This window comes from Salmo salar, chromosome ssa18 (assembly GCF_905237065.1).
Source record: "Salmo salar chromosome ssa18, Ssal_v3.1, whole genome shotgun sequence".
Classification (NCBI taxonomy): Eukaryota; Metazoa; Chordata; class Actinopteri; order Salmoniformes; family Salmonidae; genus Salmo; species Salmo salar.
The window spans coordinates 8484581-8504125 of NC_059459.1; the positions used below are offsets into that span (position 1 = coordinate 8484581).

Genomic DNA, 19545 nt, shown 5'->3' on the forward strand with positions numbered 1-19545 from the left:
TAATAAAAAGTTGCTCACAAAAAAAGAAAAAGAACTGGCTTTCAGATCGTTTTTTTTTGCCATCCGAGAGAGTAAATGTTATTCCGGTTCTTCTGTTCGATTACATTGTTAACAGTTTTGTAACTTTAATGAAGCTTACAAAAATGTAAGAGTTCCTAGAAAGCTTACGCAAATCCCACTGTTGGGAAAGTTACCACTTTGTAACAATATGTAAACAATTATGTAATTAATAATACATTACAATATGTAATGTGTAAAAACGTTTTCATTAAATGTTTTATTTGCAGGGTACCAATTTAATATGATGAACAATAATGACATTTACTGTCACGGGTGGCAAAAAATAGCTATCTGAAAGCCACACCTACTGAAAATAACCTATGGATTACATTAAAAAAGACCTAACTGCTGGGTGAACTCAGCATGAAAGTGAATATAAACCAATTGACGGTTAAATTAACCCATGTTTGGGTAAACCCGACAACCCAATATGTTGGGTTATTCATGCAACACTGGCTGGATCAAAATTACCCAACGTGTGTTCTGTCCAATATTTATCCAGCGCTGGGTTAACAAATAACCCAAATTGTGTTGATTTTAACCCAGCATTTTTTTGTGTATGTGGTGAGGAATATGACCTAATCCTTGATCGCATGACTGATGACAGTTTGGTTTTGTGACTCATTACGTCACAATTTTCCATTAGCCAAAAAGACTGACAGTCGTGTCTGTGATGGCGAATCATAAACTCATGACAGTTCCTCAAAAGTAGGATATAGTTGACCAACCTCCCAGACGGGCAATATACACATTAGCAGAAGTTTTCCAGTAAACCTTACTTTCAAGATGATTAACTACCGCAAACATTTCCAGTTAGGACATTATGAGAAAGGAAAGAAGATCATTTCCCAATTATGTAACATGTAGCTACCCTATATTGTTCAGATGAGATGTTAACCCTTAATGATTTTCCCGAGCCACTGGTATATTTGTTTACAGTACATTAGGGAGAGTTAGTGATTGTGGTATGCAGCAGGGTTGTGGTTAAGACATTTTAGTCATTTAGCAGGCGCTCTTATCCAGAGCGACTTACAGTAGTGAATGCATACATTTAATTTCATGGATTTTTTTGGTACTGGCCCCCCGTGGGAATCGAGCCCACAACCCTGGCGTTGCACACACCAGGCTGGCGTTGCAAACACCATGCTCTACCAACTGAGCCACAGGGAAGGCTTAAGACATTAACATTAACTTTTTAGTCCACTTTGGAAGAGGCATTTGGTAAAAAGTTGCAACAGGATTAGCTCCACTGACATGGAATACTGTAGTTCATTGCTGTGTTGAGGCAAGTTCCATTAATTTGGTACAAATGATAAGGCTAAAGCAACTTTCCAAGGATTTATTTTGAGTTATTTTAATACTGAACAAACACCTGTGTTCCGTTAGGAGGTAATTGAATGAGTCTATGCCATAACAATAACCTGAAACATGACCAGACTGGAGGGAAGTTGGACTGAATTTGATCCAGTGACAAATTTAAATTGGCTCTGGAACAAACTACACAGTCTGGACAAAAAGGGGAATGGAAGGGGGGCTTACAAATAAAACACCACACTTTACCTTTGGTAATCAAGCAAGAACTTGCTTTCATACCTTACTATTCCATTACATTTGGACCGAGACCAGGGTAAATATTTGGATGGTAATAGAATGAAAATGTCCCCATTAGATTTTTATCAAGTGTTGCGTACAAAAATTGTTGTGTGTGCATGTATTCCAGCAACATCTCCCCTCTCTCTCTCACACACACACACACGATTCCACATATTTATTGAAAAATGGCAGACTCAAATAACATTGATCAGTAGTGTCTATAGAATAGTCGTTTCCAGAGCCATGCATTTTCATTTCTAAATACATGGCTCGCATAGTGTATATATAATATTTTATGTACTGTATTTAATTTACAAGACATTATAAACTGGGTGGTTAGAGCCCTGAATGCTGATTGGCTGACAGCTGTGGTATATCAGACCATATACCACGGGTATGACAAAACATGTCTTTTTACTGCTCAAATTATTTTGGTAACCAGTTTATAATAGCAATAAGGCACCTCAGGGTTTGTGGTACATGGCCAATATACCACAGCTAAAGGGCTGTATCCAGGAACTCCGCGTTGCGTTGTGTGTAAGAACAGTCCTTAGCCGTGGTATATTGACCATATACCACACCCCCTCGGGCCTTATTGCTTAAAATTTACTTCACTGGGCACAGACATCAATTCAACATCTATTGCAAGTTGGTTCAACGTAATTTCATTGAAATGACGTGGAAACAACATTGATTCAACCAGTGTGTACCCAGTGGGTACAATGTGTACAACACTAGATCAAACAAAATCATACATTCATATTACTGGAACATAGACAAATCTGAGGCAAAATAAATGATAGCATTCCTGTATTTCACCTCTCAGATAAAGTATGCACCAGTTAATGGTTTCCAGAAGACTTGATAGGAAAGAAAACTTGACTCCTAGGGAAAATCTCAATTTCATACTCCTCGCGTCCTTTTTCCTCGCCTCATTTTCAAAACCCATTGAGAAGGAGAAGAGGAGAGAGGACGCGATGAGTATAAAATTGAGATTTTCCCTAGGAGTCAAGTTTTCTTTCCTATCAAGTCCTTCATCTTATCCGATGGGACCATCATCTCAGTCTATGTACAAACAGTGACAGGAACACAAAACCTGCCAACCAGCAGAGCTACACTAGTGGTCCACTCAGTGCAGGTCAAAGAATACAAAAAAAATGTCCAAGTCCGCATCTGAAATGGCTCCATATTCCCTATTTAGTGCACTACATCTGACCAGAGCCCCTATTCTATATTTAGTGGACTATGGCCCTGGTCAAATGTAGTGTACTTTATAGGAAATAGGGTACCATATAGTTATAGTGCCTTCAGAAAGTAGTTAAACCCCTTGAATATTTCCACTTTGTCACATTATAGCCTGAATTTAACATTTATTTAGAGATTGAGTCACTGGCTTATTAAGTATATTTTTAATATTTTTATTTTTTTAACAAATTAATTAAAAATGAAAAGCTGACATTTTTTGAGTCAATAACTATTCAACCCTTTCGTTATGCCAAGGCTAAATAAGTTCAGGAGTAAAAATGTGCTTAACAAGTCACTGTGGTCAATAATAGTGTTTAACATGATGTTTTGAATGACTTCCTCATCTCTGTACCACACACATACAATTATCTACAAGGTCCCTCAGTCGAACAGTGAATTTCAAACAGATTCAACCACAAAGACCAGTGACATTTTCCAATGCACTTATTGGTAGATGGGTAAAAACAGAAAAAACAGGCATCAACATTTTTTTTAAAGCAGTTCTTAGGCTAGGCTATTTCAGTGTAATAAAAAAACAAATCAATAATCATTATTGATACATATGCAGTTTACAGGGGACCATATTCATTTCTGAAACTAATAGGGTGAGTATAATTAAAATATTTTCTAGCTACAGTATTGCCTGGTCCTCCACACTTGTCTGCAGATTGCTTCAAGGTGAGATGGTAGATAATATATATCCCATTGAACACCATTGATTGACTTACATCAAAGATAGGAACAGCCATTGAAATTGGATTCTGGGTGTGTAACTGCTTGCTGATAGGTCACAACTGTCCCTTTTACCACAATCTCTTTAGCAAACAGACGTCAAAGAATTTTGATATCTGCTTTTATAAGACATCAAGATGTGTCTGTGATGAACTTGTTCTCCAGAACACTGTTCCCTAGCATGCACAGCAGATCCAGTCAATTCCAATCCCAGAGAGTATTAGCAAAAGTCAGGTATTTCAAAAATGTTGAAGCCCCCATTGAAGGTACTGTCCCATCAGTAATCAAAGAAGACATGGACTTGGATTCCATTCATAGTGTGGCTTCCAGTGAAGAGGATCATTGGGTTTCTCCCTAGCGAGAGGACGTAACCATTTCAAAATGTCCTCAATAAACACCTAGCGCAGGGAGAAGGTAGTCAAGCTCCTTCTGTGCCTCCTCATCCTTGGAGAGAGAGAGAAATAAAAAGAGACAATCAATCTCTTTTTGAACCACAACAATGACAAACGTGAGAAAACTTAGACTTTAGAGCACAAGAATAAGCCAGTGACAATACAGTCAGTACCCACCTCTTTGGAAACGGTTTCCATTGAGGCAGCAGCATCCCACATCTTCCTGGCCTGACCTTTCTGCCCCAGGTCTCTGTAACACTGACCAATCAAAGACACATTCCTCCTCCTCATCATTATCACCATCGGTGCACATACAGAGTCCTTTGATTATTGGATATACTGTAGATTAATCTAAGATGCAAACATTACAACAACATGGGCAGTCCGACTTACCTTGGCTAAAAACACATAGTTTAATTTGGAGTACTTGGGACGTATCTCCTCCACCTGTGAAAGAATGAAAATATTATAAAACATGAGAAAACTGCACTTGCTGATAATCAACTCTTTCTGGAGTTCAGCTTCCTGAGGCTGGGACAAAATGGCTTCTCCTTGTCCAGAATCTCTGTATTCTGATTAAGTCATACTCTTGTGAAAAGGTAGCCCTGCATTGTAAGCACAAATCTCCCCCTCAAACCTTGAGAATGTCCGAGTTAAGTGTTACTATAAGGCCAGAGGAGGCTGGTGGGAAGAGCTATAGGAGGATTAGGCTCATTGTAATGGCTGGAATGGAATAAATGGAAGTGAGTCAAACGTGGTTTCCATATGTTTGATACCATTCCATTGATTCCATTCCAGCCTTTACAATGAGCGTGTCCTCCTATAGCACAATAACATGTCTGTATTCTTCCATTGGACCGGCACCAAAAACACAACCGCTGACAAAAACACTGCCTCACAGTTTACGTTCTAATGGCATCAGATCAGTCCAGGACAGGTACGGGGTTGGTACGGGATTTGGGCAAATGACTGCAATTGAAACATAGAACCTTCTCAGCACACACAATTACAGAAAGGACTAACCATAGAATTATTCTGCCTCTAGCCGTAGACAATTCTATTTCACTTGACTCAACCTTAAATTTGGACCCTATATAGCCTGAGCATTAATAGTACAGTGAGAAGAATACTAGGGCAACACCTGGGCACTAGGTAGTGTGTAGTCACTGTTCGTGTACTTGGTTATAGTGGTACAAGTTGTATAACAGCAGGATGTGTTTGTTGAAGCTAAACAGCCTCTACCAGAGTCCTTGCGGCCAGAAGAAACAAGTTACAACAGAGACCACTTAAATTCAATTGATGGGTGAGATACACAAGACGTGAGGAAGAGACATGAAGCAAGAGAATCTTGGCCGGGAACAATTTCACATCTCTCTATATAAACATGTGAAATGTGGGAACACAGATTAAGCCTCTAAATACTTGGGGTTTGGGTCTTTCAATCTGGGTGCAGAAGTGACCTCTGGGCAAATCCCGACTCAACACAAAACCAATAGGCTGCTGCGCGCTACATGTTCCAATGGGTTGGAGAGAGAGCATGAAAGAGAGCAGAGGATCTAACAGCAAGTGCGCAGAACACAGGGAAGAGTTTTCCGAGTTTAAATGTGCAGTGATCAGGAAAGCTGAGTTAAAGAGAGAGAACTTGGGGTGGCAGGTAGCCTTGGTGGTTAGAGCGTTGGACTAGTTAACCGAAAGGTTGCTAGATCGAATCCCCCGAGCTGACAAGGTAAAAATCAGTCGTTCTGCCCCTGAACAAGGCAGTTAACTCACTGCTCCTAGGCCGTCATTGTAAATAAGAATTTGTTCTTAACTGACTTGCCTAGTTAAATAAAACTAAAAAAAAAGTTTTTTTTAAACTTGACAGGACCGTATGATTCTAACAGGCTAAAGTATACAGTGCAGAACTATGAAAGTAACAAACAGTGTAGCTGTCCATATTCAAATCTTGCAGTTGGGCAAATGAGAAATGTACTGGTAAATTACATTTGCAGTATTTGCAAGGCCTGACATGCTTTACTCCACTAACATGTACTGCCAAACACCACAATCTATGGTAGCAAGGAGAATCCCAACACCTTGAGGAAGTTCTTCAGCGCATCTTGGACCGTGGCACTTGGAGGCTCTCCAAACAATGTAGCAGCAATTTTCCTCTCGATCCAGGACAGCTGAGCCACCTGAACAGAACCAATGTATAGAGCCCTTTCAGAACATGGTAAATCAGATCAACATTTAAAACAACACGGTGTGAACATGACTCTCACACTACAGTGTGTAAACATTGCGAGTAGCATTTAAACAAGGGGAGGGTCATGGGAGTAAAGGATCTGAAAATGACTTTTTTACATTTTTTTCACTATGGAAAGGCACTTCCAAAATACTAACCAATGTTGCTAAAGCCCCGTCACTCAGGATGCGGAGACAACATAATCCGCGATGGAAGCAGTTTCTAATCCTAACACAAACCAACCCATCACGATAAACAGTCACACACACACACCTTTTCCATAAAACTTGATTACAGGAATAAGATAATGGGCCTAATGTGATGGACTTGCTGGGTCAAACGCACGCACTTGTTCCTTCCCCGCCCCATTCATCTTAGAAATGTGCGACTGTAGGTGTAGCACTGCCTTGCCGTCACCGCGGGCCCTTTCAAAGAGGGGCCCGCTGCCTGAACGTAAGCAGTGGATCAATGTTTAACGTGAACACGGAGCAGAAAGCCCTTTAAATTCACTCTCACAAAACATCAGGTGGTGTGACTTTTTCTCCCTTCTTCTGAGAAATAGCCACTCATCTTTGACTGCAGCTAGCTACACATGGGAGGGTATGTGGACGGTGTTTGTGTGTGTGTGTGTGTGTCAATGAGCGTATCTGTGTGGGTTGACCACCACCATTGTTCCATAGGCTAATGACTCCTTCTCAAAGCTCACTTTTCAGGGAGTGTATTCCTCACTGCATGGTTGACTTGGGTTAGTGTGTGTGTGTGTGTATGTCACATACAGCATAGCACCAGCGGCCAAGCAGGTAGTAAGACATAGGATCCTGTGGTTTCAGCTCGATGGCCTTATCCAGATGATCCTGAAAACAGAAGAGGACAGACAGCATTAAGTGTTGATTCATGACACCACACATTTTCCTCTGACCTGATCTGTCCTGCTCCACATACACAGCTACCCACAACTATGCCACAAAAATCTCTCACACACGCACATGCATCACAAGCTCCTATTTGTCATGCAACCCTCTCCCTTTTCCCTCCCACTGTTCTTTTCCACTCAATCGCAAAATCATCTCTCTCAACATAAATGCTGCGTGCGGTTGCCCCAGTCTCAGCCGTTATGCAACCCATACATCTGGGTGTTTTATTTAACCCTTAATTTAGGAGGTTCTCATTAACAGCAACAACCTGGGGAATAGTTACAGGGGAGAGAAAACAGCCAATTTTAAGCTGGGGATGATTAGGTGGCCATGATGGTCAGATTGGAAATTTAGCCAGGACACCAGGGTTAACACCCCTACTCTTACTATAAGTGCCATGGGACCTTCAGTGACCAGATAGTCAGGACACCCGTTTAACGTCTCATCCGAAAGACAGCACCCGTCACATGGCAATGTCCCCAATCACTGTCTTGGGGCACTGGGATATTTTTTTAGACCAGATGAAAGAGTGCCTCCTCCGAAAGAGTGCCACTTCCAGCAGCATCTGGTCTCCCATCCATGGACCAACTCTGCTTAGCTTCAGAGGAAAGCCAGCAGTGGGATGTAGGGTGGTATGCTGCTGGACAGTGAGGGGAGTGATCTGAATAGAGCCCACAGTCAATAAGGTTAACACCTGTACAGCAGTCAGTGTATATAAGCACTGACAATAACCGTATGTATAGGACCATTTTTTGACATTTAATTTGAGGGATACCTGACCTAAATAAGACTGAGGGAGATTCTTCAGCTGTCAACTTGTGGTTGTATGACAGGGGAGGACCCTCGCCATAGCTGGGAATCAACACGGACTGAGTGAGACCACAGGGGAAGTTCTGGGAAAGCACACGCCCCGACCTCACCTCAGTTACCCTCTCTTATTACTGCTAAATTCCCCCATTCCATCTGTGTGCCTGCCACCACCTCAGGTGCTGCTATTGTAAGGTAAGGTCTGACATCCTTCAAGTACACACAAAACAAACACTTGAATCAGTGACTACATAAAAGATATGGCTTTATGTGTAGACGGTCTGTCAAAAAAAAATCACTTACTTTGAAGATGTAGCCATTCTTTATCCTGTTCTGCACAGTCTCGTACTCTGTCATGATTCCACACATGATGGCATACCTAGAGAAACAGAGACAGAGAATTGAGAAAATTGCTCGACAATGTTGCATTGGCAATATGAATGTGTCATTTTGTCATGCCAATAAAGCCTTTTGAAAGTGTGAGAAAGATACAGTGCCCTCAGAAAGTATTCATACCCCTTGACTTATTCCATATTTAGTTGTGTTACAACTGAATTAAAAATGGATTAAATATATTTTTCTCTCACCCATCTACATTTACATTTACATTTAAGTCATTTAGCAGACGCTCTTATCCAGAGCGACTTACAAATTGGTGCATTCACCTTATGATATCCAGTGGAACAACCACTTTACAATAGTGCATCTAAATCTTTTAAGGGGGGGTTAGAAGGATTACTTTATCCTATCCTAGGTATTCCTTAAAGAGGTGGGGTTTCAGGTGTCTCCGGAAGGTGGTGATTGACTCCGCTGTCCTGGCGTCGTGAGGGAGCTTGTTCCACCATTGGGGTGCCTGAGCAGCGAACAGTTTTGACTGGGCTGAGCGGGAACTGTGCTTCCTCAGAGGTAGGGGGGCCAGCAGGCCAGAGGTGGATGAACGCAGTGCCCTTGTTTGGGTGTAGGGCCTGATCAGAGCCTGAAGGTATGGAGGTGCCGTTCCCTTCACAGCTCCGTAGGCAATCACCATGGTCTTGTAGCGGATGCGAGCTTCAACTGGAAGCCAGTGGAGAGAGCGGAGGAGCGGGGTGACGTGAGAGAACTTGGGAAGGTTGAACACCAGACGGGCTGCGGCGTTCTGGATGAGTTGTAGGGGTTTAATGGCACAGGCAGGGAGCCCAGCCAACAGCGAGTTGCAGTAATCCAGACGGGAGATGACAAGTGCCTGGATTAGGACCTGCGCCGCTTCCTGTGTGAGGCAGGGTCGTACTCTGCGAATGTTGTAGAGCATCTACACACAATACCCCATAATGACAAAGTGAAAACACGCTTCTAGAAATTGTTGCTCATTTATTGAAAATGAAGTACAGAAATAATCGCATTTACATAACTATTCACACCCCTAATTCAATACTTTGTAGAAGAAGCACCTTTGGCAGCGATTACAGCTGTGGGTCTTTCTGGGTAAGTCTGTAAGAGCTTTCCACACCTGGATTGTGCAACATTTGCCTCTTTTTTTTCTCCCTGAAATTGCTTCAAGCTCTGTCAAATTGTTTGTTGATCATTGCTAGACAACCATTTTCATATAACTTGCCATAGATTTTCAAGCAGATTTAAGTTAAAACTGTAACTTAGCCACTCAGGAACATTCACGGTCTACTTGGTAAGCAGCTCCAATGTAGATTTGGCCTTGTGTTTAAGGTTACTGTCCTGCTGAAAGGTGAATTAAACTCAGTGTCTGGTGGAAATCAGACTGAACCAGGTTTTCCTCAAGGATTTTGTCTGTGTTTAGCTCCATTACGTAATTTTTTTTTCCTGAAAAACTCCACAGTCCTTAATGATTACAAGCATACCCATAACATGATGCAGCCACCACTACGCTTGAAAATATGGAGAGTGCTACTCACGAATGTGTTGTATTGGATTTGCTACAAACATAACACTTTGTATTCTAGACAAAAAGTGAATTGCTAAGCCACATTTTTGGCAGTTTTACTTTAGTGCCTTGTTCCAAACAGGTTGCATGTTTTGGAATATTTGTATTCTGTACAGACTTCCTTCTATTCACTCTGTCATTTAGGTAAGTATTGTGGAGTAACTACAATGTTGTTGATCCATCTTCAGTTTTCTCCCATCACAGCCATTAAACTCCGTAACTGTTTTAAAAAGTCACCATTGGCCTCATGGTGAAATCCTTGAGAAGTTTCCTTCCTCCGGCAACTGAGTTAGGAAGGACGCCTGTATCTTTTGTAGTGACTGGGTGCACTGACACATCATCCAAAGTGTAACGAATAACTTCGCCATGCTCAAAGGGATATTCGGTGTCTGGTTTTCAAATCATTTAAAAATGTTAAACACTATTATTGCACACAGAGTGAGTCCATGCAACTTATTATGTGACTTGTTAAGCACATTTTTACTCCTGAACTAATTTAGGCTTGCCATAACAAAGAGAGAAATTTGGGGGTGCTTATATTTGTCCTGTTACACACAAGTGTGCAATTGAAATGCGTTTCTTTGCATATCTCAACTTGACCCCACTCCTACACATGTCTCAGGGCACGGCCAGGGTCGCCATTTTACAGCGCCCATGTAGCAATTAGGGCTAAGTGCGTTGCTCAAATCAAAAATACCTAATAATAATAATAATTAAAGAGCAGCAGTAAAATAACAATATCGAGGCTATATACAGGGGGTACACGTACAGAGTCAATGTGCGGTGACACCGGTTAGTCGAGGTAATTTGCACATGTAGGTAGAGTTTTTAAAGTGACTATGCATAGATAATAACAGAGTAGCAGCAGCGTAAGAGGGGGGCGAGGGCAATGCAAATAGTCTGGGTAGTCATTTGATTAGATGTTCAGCAGTCTTATGGCTTGGGGGCAGAAGATGCTTAGAAGCCTCTTGGACCTAGACCTGGCGCTCCGGTACCGCTTGCTGTGCGGCAGCAGGGAGAACAGTCTATGACTAGGGTGGCTGGAGTCTTTGACAATTTTTAGGGCCTTCCTTTGACACTGCCTAGTATAAAGGTCCTGGATGGCAGGAAGCTTGGCCCCAGTGACATAATGGGCTGTACGCACTACCCTCTGTAGTACCTTTATGTCGGAGCCCGAGCAGTTGCCATACCAGGCAGAGATATAACCCGTCAGGATGCTCTCGATGGTGCAGCTGTAGAACCTTGAGGATCTGAGGACCCATGCCAAATCTTTTTAGTTTCCTGAATAGGTTTTGACGTGCCCTCTTCATGACTGTCTTGGTGTGCTTGGACCATGTTAGTTTGTTGGTGATGTGGACACCAAGGAACTTGAAGCTCTCAACCTGCACCACTACAGCCCCGTTGATGAGAATGGGGGCATGCTCAGTCCTCCTTTTCCTGTAGTCCACAATCATCTCCTTTGTCTTGATCACGTTGAGGGAGAGGTTGTTGTCCTTGCACCACACGATCAGGTCTCTGACCTCCTCCCTATAGGCTGTCTCGTCATTGATCAGGCCTACCACTATTGTATCATCGGCAAACTTAAATTATGGGGTTTGGAGTCGTGCCTGGCCATGCAGTCATGAGTGACCAGGGAGTACGGGAGGGAACTGAGCACGCACCCGAGGAGCTCCCGTGTTGAGGATCAGCGTGGCGGATGTGCTGTTACGTACCCTTACCACCTGGGGGCAGCCTGTCAGGAAGTCCAGGTTCCAATTGCAGAGGGAGGCATTTAGTCCCAGGGTCCTTAGCTTAGAGGGCACTATGGTGTTGAACGCTGAGCTGTAGTCAATGAATAGTATTCTAACATAGGTGTTCCTTTTGTCCAGGTGTGAAAGGGCAGTGTGGAGTGCAATAGAGATTGCATCATCTGTCGATCTGTTGGGGCAGTATGCAAATTGGAGTGGGTCTAGGGTTTCTGGGATAATGGTGTTGATGTGAGCCATCACCAGCCTTTCAAAACACCTCATGGCTACAGACGTGAGTGTTACGGTCAGAAGTATTTAGGCAGGTTACCTTAGTGTTCTTGTGCACAGGGACCATGGTGGTCTGCTTGAAACATGTTGGTATTACAGACTCAGACAGGGAGAGATTGAAAATGTCAGTGAAGACACTTGCCAGTTGGTCATCGCATGCTTGGAGTACACGTCCTGGTAATCCGTCTTGCCCTGCGGCCTTGTGAATGTCGACCTGTTTGAAGGTCTTACTCACATCTTCTGCGGAGAGCGTGATCACACAGTTGTCCGGAACAGCTGATGCTCTCATGCATGTTTCAGTGTTACTTTCCTCGAAGCGAGCATAGAAGTTATTTAGCTTGTCTGGTAGTCTCGTGTCACTGGGCAGCTCTCAGCCATGCTTCCCTTTGTAATCTGTAATAGTTTGCAAGCCCTGCCACATCCGATGAGCATCGGAGCTGGTGTAGTACAATTCAATCTTAGTCCTGTATTGACGCTTTGCCTGTTTAATGGTTCGTCAGAGAGCATAGCGGGATTTCTTATAAGCTTCCGGGTAAGAGTCCCACTCCTTGAAAGCGGCAGCTCTACCCTTTAGCTCAGTGCGGATGTTGCCTGTTATCCATGGTTTCTGGTTGGGGTATGTATGTACAGTCACTGTGAGGGACGACGTCATCAATGCACTTATTGATGAAGCCAGTGACTGATGTGGTGTACTCCTCAATGCCATCGGAAGAATCCAAGAACATATCCAGTCTGTGCTAGCAAAACAGTCCTGTAGCATCTGCTTCATCTGACCACTTTTTTATTGACCGAGTCACTGGTGCTTCCTGCTTTAATTTTTGCTTGTATGCAGGAATCAAGAGGATAGAATTATGGTCAGATTTTCCAAATGGAGGGCGAGGGAGAGCTTTGTACGCGTCTCTGTGTGTTGAGTAAAAGGTGGTCTACAGTTTTTTCCCCTTCTGGTTACACATTTTGCACAACAGGAAATTAGGTTAAATGGATTTAAGTTTCCCTGCATTAAAGTCACCGGCCACTAGGAGCGCCACTTTTGGATGAGCGTTTTCCTGTTTGCTTATGGCCATATACAGTTCATTGAGTGCCAGCATCGGTTTGTGGTGGTAAATAGACAGCTACAAAGAATATATATGAAAACTCTCTAGGTAGATAGTGTGGTCTACAGCTTATCATGAGATATTTTACCTCAGGCGAGCAAAACCTTGAGACTTCCTTAGATATTGTGCACCAGCTGCACCAAATATACATAGGCTGTCACCCCTTGTCTTACCAGAGGCTGCTGTTCTATCCTGCCGATACAGTGTATAACCCGCAAGCTGTATGTTATTCATTTCGTCATTCAGCCACGACTCACTGAAACATAATATATTACAGTTTTTAATGTCCGGTAGGTAGGATATACATGCTTGTAGTTCGTCCACTTTATTATCCAGAGATTGTACATTGGCCAATAGTACCAATGGCAAAGGCAGATTAGCCACTCGTCGCCGGATCCTTACAAGGCACCCCAACCTCCGTCTCTTTCTCCTGCGAATGACGGGGATGAGGGCCTGTTCTGGTATCTGGAGTAAATCCCTCTCATCCGACAAGGGCACAGCGAAAGATTTCTTCCCCCACCTTGTCGGCTCTGGTATTCGAACCAGCAACCTTTCGGTTACTGGCCCAACACTCTAAATTCAAGGCTACCTTCCGCCCCTGACCACACCACCCAGGAGGGGCTGGAAGCCAACAAATCAAATTGTACACATTTAGCAATGTTTTTGCGGGTGTAGCGAAACCTCCCAGACAAGCTCCTCATTAAACAACTTGAGAAAGAGAGATAAGATCAGCTGATTTCCCTCTTTTCCGTTGTTCTCTATCCCAATTAAAGCTCCAATCTACACTTTGGGAGGCTGTTCAATGGTCATTTCAATTCTAGAATGGTTTCCAGTGTATAGCTCCAAAATATGGTCAAAACAATCTCTTGGATTTCATGGATTGTTAGTCCAAAACAAGTGAAATGTTGTGTTTAGTTGTTTATCGAATCCCAGAATGCAGCTTTAATATACAAGGGACACTGGGAACAAGGAAGGGGCTAAATAAAACAGTGGAAGATGGTGTGTTTTATCCCCAGCCTGTAGCTGTGGGTTCTGAGAAAAAATGTGTTGTGCCAACTGCCAATGTTCAAATTCTGTTGCCTGATTAGCAGGAAAGTATTAGGATTGTGTGTATGCTCTGTGTACCGGTTTTCGTATGCTCCATGTGATTCGTACATTCATATGTGCTTTAAAATGTATACCACCTATACAGTGGATGTTGCAAAATAAGACAGTGAGAAATCAAGTGCCACCCACACCACACTCACAAAAGCATCTTTATCTATTATCTGCCAAAGCATTGGTGGGCGAATTGTATATAACTGTAACAAAACGGTACTTGTTTATTTTCTTATGGCAGCGCGAGGTGCGGCTACACCACCGCTGGTTGGCGAGCGATGAGATAGCGGAGATGCTATCTGCAGCTTTTAGCCGACTGGCTTCCAATGAAAACATTCTGCTGTGTGATGATATGTTTTAGCAAGTCCTACACCACTGACCGACTAGCTACCTGTTAATGAATGAATACGGACGGTGGATGGATGATAAATGGTTTGTTTGTCCCCTATCTGACCTAAATAGATCTTAGGCATATGTATACACTGAGTATACCAAACATTAGGAACACCTCTCGTTTGCCCCAATTCGTCAGGGCATGGACTCCACACTCTACACCGCCCATGTTGACTGCAATGCTTCCACAGTTGTGTCAAGTTGGCTGGATGACCTTTGGGTGCTGGATCATTCTTGATACACACGGGAAACTGTTGAGCATGGAAAACCCCAGCAGCGTTGCAGTTCTTGTCACAAACCGGTGTGCCTGGCACCTACTACCATTACCCCATTCAAAAGGCACTTAAATCTTGCCACACATACACAATGCATGTCTCAATTGTCTCAAGGATTAAAAACCCTTCTTTAACCGTTCTCCTCCCCTTCATCACCGCTGATTGAAGTAGATTTAACAAGTGACATCAATAACGGATCACAGATTTCACCTGGTCAGTCTGTCATGGACAGAGCAGGTGTTCTTGATGTTTTGTAGACTTAGTGTATGTATTGATGTGTGGGTAAATGTCAGTAATGTGGGTAACTGTCAGTAATGTGGGTAACTGTCATTAGGACTTTTATCTGGTTTTATTCTTATTTTAAATTTGTGCAGTTCTGTCCTTGAGCCCTTCTTGTCTATTGGTGTTGTGCATCATTTCATGTTTTATGTATTGTGTGGACCCCAGGAAGAGTAGCTGCTGCTTCTGCAACAGCTAATGGGGATCCGAAATAAAATACTAAATACTGTTCCGACTTCCTACATCATGTGAGTCGTCCAAGGACAAGGAGTTATTACAGTGCAACTGAAAGTGAATGAACAGTGACCACAGCTAGACTAAGAGAGACAAAACAATGCCTTGATGATTCCAGCTGCAGTGGCCCTTCATATTCTTATTAGAGCGGGTAATATGGACCTAACCTACTGACTATTAAGGTTAGGGGAGGTAAAGTAGTCTGCCAGATGGCCTAAAAGGTCCCAACAGTTAGTATCTAAGGAGCCACGAGGGTAACACCTTTCAGAGCCAACATGCCCCAAAACCCTATAACCCATGCATAACACATTTATAACCACAAGTTGTTGTAGTGACAGTGAATAACAAGCCTGTAAAGAAGCAGTGTCTAACCACCTAGAATAAACTGTACAAATTATAGTTTTAGTCGAGGAACATTAGCGATTGTCAGGAGTGCAAACACTGTAGGGAAAAACAACAACTCTTCAATTTGTTTTTATGTAGTCCTATTCAATATAATATGATTAACAGCTATAAATCTAAAGTGAAGTCAGGGGAGTGGAGTGGAGTTGAGAAACACAGAGTAGCATAACAGAGGTGTGTACTAATCACAGTTCATATGGAACATCTCACAGGTGAGGGCTGTGAAGGAGCAGGATGGATTTCTCAATATTAACCGCAGGACATTTTTCCTGTCTCTCAGTGGTTAGGCCAAGTTAAGTATTATTACTCATCATGTAACTCTGCTCTGGCATAGCCAACTAAACTCAACTCCATGATTTACGATGGAGTAGCGACTAGCGTGGGCGGACTGGAGCTCTGACGTCACATAAAATGAAGTTAGCAAAAACTACTGATTTCTCCTCCCGAGTGGTGCAGCGGCCTAAGGCACTGCATCGCAGTGCTAGAGGCGTCACCACAGATCCCGGGTTCGATCCTGGGCTGTGTCGCAGCCGGCCGCGACCGGGAGACCCATGAGGCTGCGCACAATTGGCCCAGCGTCTTCCGGGTTAGGGGAGGGTTTGGCCGGCCGGGATGTCCTTGTCACATCGTGCTCTAGCGACTCCTGTGGCGGGCACGCTGACACGGCGGTTGACAGTTGGACGGTGGTTGCCACCGCTGCTAAAAAAAAAAAACTTGGGAAAGACTGTTATGCCAACAAAAGTGAAGGTCCGATCCCTATATACCCCTACCCCCCTGTCTTTCTGGATATGACTGTCCGATAAAGGTCTCTAGGATGTAGGTTAGAATGTGTCAAAGAAGGGTATTTGCACCTGCCATTTGAGATTCGTTTTTTTTTTACGAGTCTGGCAGAAGCTCTACCTTAAGCCAATTTCTCAAGTAGAAATATAAGCCAATGCTTACATTTGCGATGTGTGAAGCAGCACCTTGACTCCAGAGGCAGAGATTGGGGGAGGAGAAACAGAGTGGATGCGAGGGTGAGAAGTGGTGTGCCTGGCCCCAGGGGACTGCCTCATGTTGTTTTGTTTTTTTTCTCCCCCTGCTGAAACAATATCTCCCATAACTTTTTACAGAAAGGAAGCGAGGGAGGGAGAGATCAAGAGAGGTGGAGGGCGTCACAGGAAACAGAGAAAAGCACTGTCCTCTGCCAGGATATTGCGCAAGGTTATTACAATCCAGTTCTTCCTTGAAATCCCCCACTCCACTGGCCAAAGACAAAAGGGGGGGGGGCACGTGTCAACTGCTTGGCGGAAGCAGCAGATTAATTTCAGCCATCAGATCCAAACATAGAGAACTCATTGAAAGAGAGAGGACCAGCAGGTAGACAGCACCACAGGCTAAACCTAAACAGCACAGGGGCGGAGGAACTCTGAATCCTGGGCAACCTGTGTGTGGGAGTAGCTGAGCTAATGTTCTTAGAAAAGAGCAATGGAACAAGTGGATAGTGTTTTTGTAATTTTTTGGGGGGACACCATGACAGTCGTTTTATAGTGTGAGGAAATGTAAATCCTATTTAACAAGCATAAACCAACACCTGCCAAGGGGAAAGTTTGAGAAGTCTGAGGAACGACAATAAGTTCTCACGGAAATGGTAAGTAGAATAAACAGTGTTAACCCAGATTTATAAACTATCTTGCAACACCGGAATTGTTTGGCCCTAAGTGCCCGTCCCCCACACTTACGCACGCACTGCAACCTTAAACTGGGAGCTTTATCTAATTTCCCATCTGTCCATTAAACCGAGGCACGGACCCAAACTGCTTTAAGTTTCTTACAAACTCCATTAGTGGACATAGGATTAAGCATAAAGCTGTTGTTCTTAATTAACTAAACAAACACAGAAATGTCTCCCTCTTTTACTTGACAACAGTGAGCTGTGGTATGTGTGAATGAGCTAATGCTAATTATTTCCTAACGAGCAAGGCAAACAGGACTGTTGGCTCACAGAGCAGGCACAAGGCACCCTGTGACACTTTTCCATGGGAAAATACACACAGCAATTTAAAGAGGCCAATAACATTCACCGAAGAGAGGTTTGGTTCACAAATGACAATTTCACTGGTAAATCCTAGAAAATGCACACACTGGGGAAAAGATTAGCCTTTGTAAAATAATGCGTTTGCAAGTACACATAACATACTGCAAGTTACAGTCCTCGCCATATGTATTTGTACAGTGACTAACATTTTTATTTTGTCTCTGCTCAAGCATTTTTGATTTGAGATCGAATGATTATTATTCCCTTGTTAAAGTATTTTCATACATATCTTCTTTAGACATAAAAGCACTTTATGTATTGTGGTAAACCGTGGGTTGTTTGGTTTGAGCGCACAGAGATGGACACAGAGACAGGGAGGCTCTAGTCAGGAAAAACACCTTCACTGGGCAACATAAAATAAACGTAACAAAATAAAGTCTCCCTCCTGGTCCGACTCGGGCCCAGCGGAGACCTCTCGCGGCTGGGCATGGGTTGCACAGGCGACAGTGCGCGGAGGGCATGGACTCCTCCCGGCCAGGGCAGCTCCACGCAAGCTTCACGGCCACGGCTGGTTCCGTCTGGGCCCCATTCAGCCCCTCATCTCTCTCGGGGCCCTTTCAGCAGGTCCTGGGTGTTCTGGTGGGTTTCCACCGCAGTCAGCAAATCCTCCAAGCTTCGGGGGTCCTGCATGCTTGTAGGAGAGGGCCCGAACGTACCGATCCAGGACAACCTTATCGATTATTGGGAGGGACAGTACGTCAGTCAGTAGACAGCCCTTGGGTAAGGTGACTCAGGATCTGGCGTTTGAGTCCCTCATAATTCTCTGTCTGGTCAGCGTTCAAGTCGAAGTAGGCCTTCTGGGCCTTCGCGGAGAGGTAGGGTGCCAAAAGGCTGTCCCACTTGGGCTTGGGCCACCCTTCACGCTGCGCTGACCTTTCGAAGTTGCACAAATACGTCTCCACGTCATCTTCCTCCGTTAACTTGACCAGGAATGTAGTCGGGCTAGACTCCTGGGCCGTACCACCTTTCAGCTGGGCTACGTCCGCTACTAATCGGAGGTTTTGTTTTGGTTGACACGCTCCCCTAATTGGTGCCGTCAGCATCGGGGTGCCCAGCACAGGTACTCCCAGCAGAGGGAGCCAATGTCGCGGCACGTACCTCCCCTCTATCACCAACCTCCGTGGGTAGACCTCCCGGGATACCACAGTATCTACTCCCCTTGTTTGACAAAATCACAAGTATTTGGACAAATTAGTGTATTAAAACCTGTTGGGGCTAGGGGGCAGTATTGACAATTTCGGAAAAAATATGTGCCCATATTAAACTGCCTCCTACTCAAACTCAGAAGCTAGGATATGCATATTATTAGTAGATTTGGATAGAAAACACTGAAGTTTCTAAAACCGTTTGAATGGTGTCTGAGTATAACAGAACTCGTATGGCAAGCAAAAACCTGAGAAATCCTACCAGGAAGTGGAAATCTGGATGCATGGGCTCTCTTCAAGTCGTTTCCTATTGAATACACAGTGACGTAGATGTCGACAGTCTTTACAAAGTTGTTTGAAGGTTCTACGATGAACAGAGCCCGAATGACAAGGAGGGGAAGTTGTTGAGGCAGGGGGTGACATCACTTCTTGGGGCGCGTTCACGAGGGTGGATCCTCCCGTTCCAAAACCTTTTTCAAGACACAGGAATCGTCAGGTTGAAATATTATTGAATCTTCACGTTCTGAAGGCCCTAAAGATTGATGTTTTACAACGTTTGACATGTTTGAACGAACGTAAATACAACTTTTTTTTACTTTTCGTCGCGACATCGTCCGCGCGCTTTCTACACTT

The 19545-nt window shown here is 43.7% G+C and overlaps 1 protein-coding gene across 1 annotated transcript in view; it reads right to left on the bottom strand.

Annotated features, from left to right (window-relative positions):
• Positions 1-1813: 1813 nt before the first annotated feature.
• LOC106576802 (regulator of microtubule dynamics protein 2) overlaps positions 1814-19545 on the bottom strand; it is a 55894-nt gene continuing 38162 nt past the window's right edge. Inside the window, exons 6-11 of the mRNA XM_014154228.2 lie at positions 8271-8346; positions 7023-7100; positions 6098-6196; positions 4416-4469; positions 4200-4280; positions 1814-4074 (exon numbers count right to left, since the gene is read on the bottom strand). Coding sequence (XP_014009703.1) covers positions 4018-4074; positions 4200-4280; positions 4416-4469; positions 6098-6196; positions 7023-7100; positions 8271-8346 — 445 coding nt within the window. The 3' untranslated portion in view covers positions 1814-4017. The remainder of the gene's footprint in view (positions 4075-4199; positions 4281-4415; positions 4470-6097; positions 6197-7022; positions 7101-8270; positions 8347-19545) is intronic.